The sequence below is a fragment of the Crinia signifera genome, chromosome 1 (genome assembly GCF_055691185.1).
Source record: "Crinia signifera chromosome 1, ASM5569118v1, whole genome shotgun sequence".
NCBI classification, from domain to species: Eukaryota; Metazoa; Chordata; class Amphibia; order Anura; family Myobatrachidae; genus Crinia; species Crinia signifera.
Window position 1 is genome coordinate 67539711 of NC_139217.1, and position 8872 is coordinate 67548582.

At 47.2% G+C, this 8872-nt stretch overlaps 1 protein-coding gene across 1 annotated transcript; it reads right to left on the reverse strand.

Moving 5' to 3' along the window:
• Positions 1–1645: 1645 nt before the first annotated feature.
• SMIM20 (small integral membrane protein 20) lies at positions 1646–7650 on the reverse strand. Its single transcript, XM_083159896.1, has 3 exons — positions 7477–7650; positions 3377–3433; positions 1646–2073 (listed from the first exon to the last, which is right to left on the reverse strand). Exons 1-3 carry the CDS (start codon positions 7586–7588, stop codon positions 2036–2038), a joined length of 207 nt encoding a protein of 68 aa, XP_083016022.1. The 5' UTR covers positions 7589–7650; the 3' UTR covers positions 1646–2035.
• Positions 7651–8872: the final 1222 nt, after the last annotated feature.

Here is an 8872-nt window from a genome sequence, read left to right on the forward strand (position 1 = left end):
GGGACATGCTCAACATGTACAAATATATCAGGGGCCAATATAAGGAACTCTCAAGCACTCTTTTTACTGCAAGAAAGGAAACTAGGACACGAGGGCACGAATTTAGATTAGAGGAAAGAAAATTTCGTTCCCTCAAAAGAAAAAATTTCTTTACGGTCAGAGCAGTCAAACTTTGGAACTCTCTTCCTGGAGAGGTGGTGTTGGCAGATACAATAAATACGTTCAAAATAAGGTTGGACAAGCATTTATTGGATAAAAATATCCAGGGGTACTAATAAGAACCATATTCTGTCTTTTACAGGGGATAAGCTATTAAAACGTAGGTTGAACTAGATGGACGCAAGTCTTTATTCAGCCTTATCTACTATGTAACTATGTAACTATATATCAGTTAATATTGTAATTATGAATCACATAAATCAGCATCATGTATTTAAGTGATCAAAAAATTCAAATGGCATAAGGCTCAAGTGTAAATAAAATAAGTAGCAATTATAGATTTATCCCTAACATTTTTTAATGCACTGGTTAGAGATATGTGTACATGGAGTTAAAGTGCCCATACACTAGTAAGATTTATCTTCAGATCTGGCTGGTTGGAACAAAAACATGGTTATGGATGAGTAACAGTTTGTCAGTTTTCCAGCATTTCCAAGCAAATGGTCAACTGTCATTTTCTCTCATCCATAACCATGTTTTTATTCCAACCAGCCAGATCTGATAAATCTGCGTGTGTATGGCCTCCTTTATAGTTTAGAGCCAATATTAATAAGGGGATGACATCTTTACTGAAAAGTAGCATACACGGTGGGGGTTATTCTAATTGAATCTGTCCCCAGCGCATTCGCAGACACTGGGTGTGAGGGGGCACGGCAAACTACATGTTCACCGTCCCACTCGTACCTATCAGTGCGGGTGGTGGGCATGGGGTACATAGCCCATGGGAACGCCCATCATTTCAAGGGCGTTCTCATAAAAACATTGGGTGTTCCCTTTCAAATGGGCTGGTGATATGGATGCGGGGACGGGGGCTTCTTGCACTGGGTGCTCGCAGTCTGAGACACCATAGAGGTGTCTCAGATCTGCAAGCGCTGGAGAAATCTTTCGATGGTCACCTACCATCGATTAAATCTCTCCCGCATCCAAGGCTGCGAATCGATGATTATACACAAAATAAGGATATTTCATAGAACGTGTTATGCTGGGCACACACCCGGACGACTAGGGCCCGATCCCATCAATCTAGATCCAATTCCGACCAATTGGATGTAGATTGTGTGGTGATTGGGCCCTTTTCAGTCCTGTTTTGATCCGATGCCGATTGGATGCGCGGCCCCGCGGGTCGGTCGGTACTCAGATCCTACCTGCAGCAGGTAGGATCTGGAAACGACCATACACCCGGGTGCGGGTCACCATCAGATCGGTACCGCTCACGGTGCACATCGTGAGCGGATTGTGCGCTCCGCATCATCGTGAGCGGGTCGGACGAGACACTGACGACCCACTCACAATGTGCATTGTGAGCGGGTCGTCCTGGTGTGTATCCTACATTAGTGTCACGTATTATTTTTTGAACACCTCAAACTCTCTCTCCGCTGAAACTGTTACATGACGTGACTTGTAGAATTTGTGGAAAATAGCAGAATACAAATATTACGTTAATTTATTATAAGGAGTCAATTAATGAAAGGAAAAATTTTAACTTTTTTACATTATAAATGTCAAAGGGTAGAGTGTGCGTTCTGTCAGTCACTGCAATGATGGAGCATCTGTTAAACAGATAGGACTGGTCCTCAGAAACATGTATGCAATGTCAGCTGGGTTACATATACCACTTGGCTCATAACTAATGGCTACACACAGGCCATGTCATCACTCATTCAGTGTCCATGTCGGCAAACAATGGATATCACTTCCATCTACAAGCTAGTCATGTCTGAAGATCTCATTCCATGCAGTTGGAGGGAATTTTTATTGAGGTTTGTCAAAAGCCACTGAGAAAGTGTCCATAATGTAAATGGTGCCCGAGTCGCTTTTACTTTCTTGAGAAGGGGTCGCTCCACACTTTTAAGCCTAAATAAAGATAGAATAGTAAAAACCATAAATGGTCAAACAAACAAACATATATATGGACAAAAAAAAACCCACAAGTAGGTCATTGACTGATGCTAAAATTAGACTATCCATGTATTTAATCTCATTCTATTGTACACAGTGAAGAGAAATAAAACTTTTTTATTACAGTTATTTATAATTTATTAAGTTTCTTACATAGCGCATACAAATTCCGGAGCGCTTTACAGAGAATATAGAGAACAGAGAATATAGAGAACAGAGAATATAGAGAACAGACAACATTCACATCAGTCCCTGCCCCAGTGGAGCTTACAATCTATATTCCCTACCACATGTGCACGCGCACACAGACATTCTAGAGTTAATTTGTTGGGAGCCAATTAACCTACCAGTACATTTTGGGATTGTGGGAGGAAACCGGAGTACCCGTAGAAAACCCATGCAAGTATGGGGAGAATATACAAACTCCGCACAATTAGGGCCATGGTGGGAATCAAACTCATGACTTCAGTGCTGTGAGGCAGTAATGCTAACCATTACACCAGTGGTTCCCAACCCTGGTCCTCAAGTACCCGCAACAGTGCATGTTTTCCAGGTCACCTGGCAGGTGCACTCATTATTCAGGCACATTTGAAAAGATCCACAGGTGGAGCTAATTATAGCACTTGTGATTCTGTGTGGAGACCTGCAAAACATGCACTGTTGGGGGTACTTGAGGACCAGGGTTGGGAACCACTGCATTACACCATCCATAGTTGGGCCAATGTAAAGCCCTCACACTGAGCGATATATCGCTTGGTGTCCCGTTTGCATAAGCGACCAGAGATGGTCGCTGATGAAAAAGAAACTGCCGGGGGAGCCCGGCAGTGGAAATCAGCTGGTCGAGCTGAAAACGGGAGCGCGCACCCGGCGATTTATTGCCGGTGCACACTCCCATCGCTGGCAATATGGTCGCTCAGCGACCATATTTCCAGCGATATTTGCTATAATCGCCCCCGTGTGTACGCACCATTAGATAGATAATGCAGTTCATTTGCTAGTATTAATAAAAGTTGCCAAAATTGCCAAATAATATGCAGAAACTGTTGTAGGGTTATTTAAAGCATTGGAATGTCAGCATTAAGCATAAACACGATTTAAAACTAGGCGTACCATATTTGTCACTTTATAGTGCACACTCATTAATAAAACAAAAAAACAGGTACATTGCAGGCTTGAAGATAGCCAGTAAAAGAACCTGTGTAATTCATGAGTAAAGCCATTTTTATAGTCCCTATTTTCAGTCCCATAAGATAAATACCTGTGGGCTGTACATTTTCCTGTATAACACCAGCTCTATTCACAGTTTGTTCTTTCTCTGGGAAAAAGCAAAACACAGGAGAATATTAATATACACTACACACACACACACTCTCCGAGTTCTCATGTACCAGTCATACCCCTTTCACATCTCAAATGCCGGATCAAACCCAGGATTTAAACATGGGTCCTTCCCAGAAGTGACCCAGCATTTGCAATGTTTTACTGCCCACAGCAACCAGGCATATTGCCGGGTCACTGACGCCAGGTGGTGGGCAGCACGTCATTGGATGGCAGGGGAGAAGGTAGAGTTTGGAGCAGACGCTGTCTCCAAGTGCTGCCTCCTCCACGGTGTGAACGGGACCCTGGTCGCTTGACCTGGGTTACCCTTTCACACTGCACAGCATCCTGGGTCAGAATCAGGATTAACCCGGCTCGGAATGCAGGGTTGCTGGACCCAGGAAATTCAAAAAGTTAATTTCACATTGAACAGAGACCCGGGATTGAACCAGGTTAATTTTGCAATGTGAAAGGGGTATTAGTCTCACAATATAAGCAGTCTACGGATGATATTCCCACACATTTTTTCAATGTATCAGTTAGAAATGTTATGAGAAGGCTAAAATGCAATGTGGGGGAAGACCATACTGTATTTTAGAATGACCCATGATACTTGCAGATCAGTGGTACCCAACTCTAGTCCTCAGGTACCCCCCCAAACAGGGCGTGCTCTGTAAATTATTTTAATAATGCACATTAATCTTTTATGGACAGTAATTATTTAATCTGCTTCAACAGAGAGGAATCCTGAAAATGTAACATGTTGGGGATTCCCAACATCAAGCCACACTACAGCTGGGTACACTGGCAGACATGACGCACTGGCTGTGCAACACAACCAATAGCTGATACAGTATATCTGAAGGTAAGCTTAAGGCTGGGTACACCCTAATACAGGGGTGGCCAAACCTGTCCTCAAGATCTACCAACGGTGCATGTTTTCAAGGCAACCTGTGGATCTATAGTAGGAATGAATGCAGCAGGTTTGAAAATGTGACAGTTAGTAATGACTACAGCTGTGCACCAGCTAGGTGATCTGGAAAACATGGACCGTTGGTAGATCTCGAGGACCGAGTTGGCCACCCCTGCCCTAATAGAAATGTCTGCAGATTAATTGAGATATATATATATATATTCTACAATTGGGGGCAGCATGTTCTCCAAATACACTGTCGTCCAGTCCGTTGTGACTGATGTAACTGTCCCACTGAGCTGTCAATCACCACCAGCTCCTGGTGTGGGTAGATGGATCGCCTGTACGGATAGCCATACTTGAGCACAGGTGACTTAATTAGTACCGTAATCGGATTTGCACCAACAGTATGCATTGCCGATCAGTAGCATAGTCACACATGTAAGTGCGGTTAGGACAGCAGGAATACACAGTATGCATTGCCTATTAGCAGCATACACAACAGTTGCACATGTGAGGATAGCACGCACATACAGTATGCAGGGATGTATTATATATATATACTAGGTGATTCATCGCGCCCTACGGGCGCTCTTCACACCGTCGTAAGGGGCTGCGCCCCCTTAATTTGTGAACGTTTGTATATGAGAAATATGGTTAGAATTGTATGAAAGATGCCCTGTATTGCAACTTAGGTGTCCGCGAATCGCGGGAGGGGGGGTCGCGGAGGGTGCCGCGAATTGCAGGAGGGGGGGGTCGCGGGGGGTGCCGCGAATTGCAGGAGGGGGGGTTGTGGGGGGGTGGATGCTGCGAATCGCGGGAGGGGAGGGATTGCAGAGAATCACGGGAGGGGGGTCGCGGGGTGGGTTGCCGCAAATCGCGGGAGGGGGGTTACGGGGGCGGGGGTTGCGGCGAATCATGGTAGGGGGGGTCGCGGGGGATGTGCCGTGAATCACGGGAGGGGGGGTCACGGGGTGGGGTGCCGAGAATCGCGGGGGGGTGTGTGTGTGCCGTGAATCGCGGGAGTGGGGGTTGCGGGGGGTGTGACGCGAATTGCCACAAGAAAAAATCAACACAGAAAGGTCAACACATGTAAATGTTGACATAAGTGTGGCACTTCATTGGTGTCCATGTCGACACATGAGAATGAATATAAATACATTCAAAAAATGAAAAAAAAAACTTCAAAAACTCATGTCAACCTTTTTCATTGTCGACCATAGCCATGTCAGTGTTTTCCATGTGCAATTTAATTCTGGAGCTACCGGGGGTGCCGCGAATTGCGGGAGGGGGGGGTCGCGGGGTTGGGTACCGCGAATCGCGGGAGGGCGGGGTTCACAGGGGTTCCGGTGGGGGGTTGCCGCGAATTGCGGGAGGTGGGGGGTCACGGGGGGTGCCGCGAATCGCGGGAGGGGGGTTTGCGGGGGTGTGTGACGCGAATCGCCACAAGAAAAACTCAACACAGAAAGGTCAACACATATAAATGTTGACATAACTGTGCCACTTCATTGGTGTCCATGTTGACACATGACAATGAAAACATTAAAAAAATGAAATAAATCTTCAAAAACTCATGTCAACCTTTTTCATTGTCGACCATAGCCGTGCCAGTGTTTTGCATGTGCCATTTAATCCTGGGGCTGCCGCGAATCGCGGGAGAGCGGGGTTCATGGGGGTTCCGGTGGGGGGTTGCCGCGAATCACCGGAGGGGGGGTTGCGGGGGGTGTGACGCGAATCGCCACAAGAAAAAAATCAACACAGAAAGGTCAACACATGTAAATGTTGACATAAGTGTGGCACTTCATTGGTGTCCATGTCGACACATGAGAATGAATATGAAAATATTCAAAAAATGACAAAAAAACTTCAAAAACTCATGTCAACCTTTTTCATTGACGACCATAGCCATGTCAGTGTTTTCCATGTGCAATTTAATTCTGGAGCTGCCGCGAATCACGGGGGGGTGCCGCGAATTGCGGGAGGGGGGGTTGCGGGGGTGGGTGCCGCGAATCGCGGGAGGGCGGGGTTCACAGGGGTTCCGGTGGGGGGTTGCCGCGATTTGCGGGAGGTGGGGGGTCACGGGGGGTGCCGCGAATCGCGGGAGGGTTGGTTGCGCCACAAGAAAAAATCAACACAGAAAGGTCAACACATGTAAATGTTGACATAAGTGTGCCACTTCATTGGTGTCCATGTCGACACATGACAATGAATATGAAAAAATTAAAAAAATTTAAAATAAATCTTCAAAAACTCATGTCAACCTTTTTCATTGTCGACCATAGCCATGTCAGTGTTTTGCATGTGCCATTTAATCCTGGGGCTGCTGCGAATTGTGGGGGGGGAGGGGGGTTGCCGCAAATCGCGGGGGGGGGTCGCAGGGGGGGTGCCGCCAATCGTGCAAGGGGGGGTCCTTTTTGCCGCGAATCGCGGGAGGGAGGTCGCGGGGGGGGGGGGTGTTTTTTCCGCGAATCAGGGGGGAGGGTTTACAGCGATTCGCGGGAGGGGGGGTTGCGGGGTGGTGGTTATGCCGCGAATTGCGGGAGGGGTCGTGGGGGGGTTCTTTTTGCAGCGAATCGCGGGAGGGGGGTCGCGGGGGTGTTTTTGCTGCGAATCGCGGTAGGGGGGGTCGCGGGGGAGCGGGTATTTTTGCCGCAAATCGCGGGAGGGGGGCGCGCGGGGGGGGGGGGTTTTGCCGCAAATCGCGGGAGGGGGGCGCTCACCTGGTGGCTGTGGAGTAGCAGTGCTGGGCAACATGGGAAGGCAGTGGGTGTCTGGCACTGTCTGTGGGCTCACTGGGCTGGTTCTCTTTCACATACCTCCCAACATGACCCTCTCCAGGAGGGACACAATGCTCTGTTTCTAGACTTCCCCTTAATGTATGATTGCCATCACCTGTTTTAAACAGGTTAATTTCTCAGAAAGGTGTTCACCACAGATGAAGGCAATCACACATTAAGAGGAAAGTCCAGGAACAGAGCGTTATAGACACAGACACCCACTTTGAGTGACAGATGTAGCCAGATATATATATATATATATATATATATATATATAGCAATATGCCTCATAGCCAGCAATAACTATTAATAGTGTGACAATCAGTGGCTGCAGCTTGCTGGAAAACTTACTGTAGTCATCTATGTGCTCCAGTGGGTGATAGTAGATGGGGTAGAAGGCTGCGGCTACTGCAGCAATAAATCCCCCAAATATCAGCACAACCTTCCTGTTGCTCTGGGCCATGTCTGTCACTGTGTGGCGTGTGCTCACAGCAAGGACATCAGCACTGACTGCTTCCTTCCTGCTCACTGACCCCATGTGACATTCCCTGGTCATGTGACTCACTGCTGCAGTCATGTGATATAGTGTAGGCTGCAGCAGCAGCACTCGTTTCTATCCCATTGCAGCTGAAAGCATAGCAGCAGGAGAATTACGGTGCCAATACATTGGTGAGATGTATCTCAGCATGTGGGCGGAAACTTCATGGGGGACAGGATCACATATGATACATAGGGGCAAATGTATTAAGCCTTAACAAGAGATAAGTGCCAGGGTGATAAAGAGAGATAAACGTTCAGCCAATCACCTCCTTACTACCATGTTACAGGCTGTGTTTGAAAAAAGTCAGTAACATACCTCCCAACTGTCCCGCTAAATGCAGGAACGTTCTGATCTTTGGGGACGTTCCCGCCCCCCCCCCCCCCCCGTGCATAAGCCGAGCCATCATTTACATAGGCCACGTCCCCTTTTGGACGCTCACGCGGCTTTGCCGCGCGAGTGTCCCTATTCTACTATAAAGAAAGTTGGGAGGTATGCAGTAAGGAGCTGATTGGCTGGACGTTTATCTCTCCTTATCACCCTTGCATTTATCTCTTGTTAAGGCTTAATACATCTGCCCCATTGAGGCAGATGTATTAATCCTGGTGAAGAGATAAAGTGGAGCTAAAGTGGAAGGAGATAATAATGCACCAGCCAATCAACTGTGTTTGAATAATGACAGTTGGGATTTGATTGGCTGGTGCGTTATCTCCTTCCACTTTTTCTCCACTTTATCTCTTCACCAGGCTTAATACATCTGGCCCATTGTACACCGTCAATTTGAACAGGGACTTCCCTGGTAATGTATGATTGCCAACACCTGTGGGGAGCTAGTTAATTGATAAGAAAGGTGTTGCAGCACAGGTGATGGCAATCATACATTACCAGGGAAGTCCAGGGTCAGGTAGGCAACTATCTTTGTGGCAGCCAGTGATTGGGATGCGAGGACGGGAGTGCGCCTCACATTGCAATCGCACCAAAACCACCTGCGATGTGCCAGTTTTCATGAGATCCATCGCAGCAGTGTGTCACAATCGCATGAAAACTGGCCATATTGCACCAGTGTATGGGCACCTTAAGTGGCAATGTGGTGCACACTGGTGGTGAGAGAGGGATATGATGGCAAAGTTGGAGGGGCAGGGAAGTGTAAACGAGGGTTTGTGATAAAAGCGGATGAGGAGTGTACATATGGAAAAAGCTGGTAAGCTG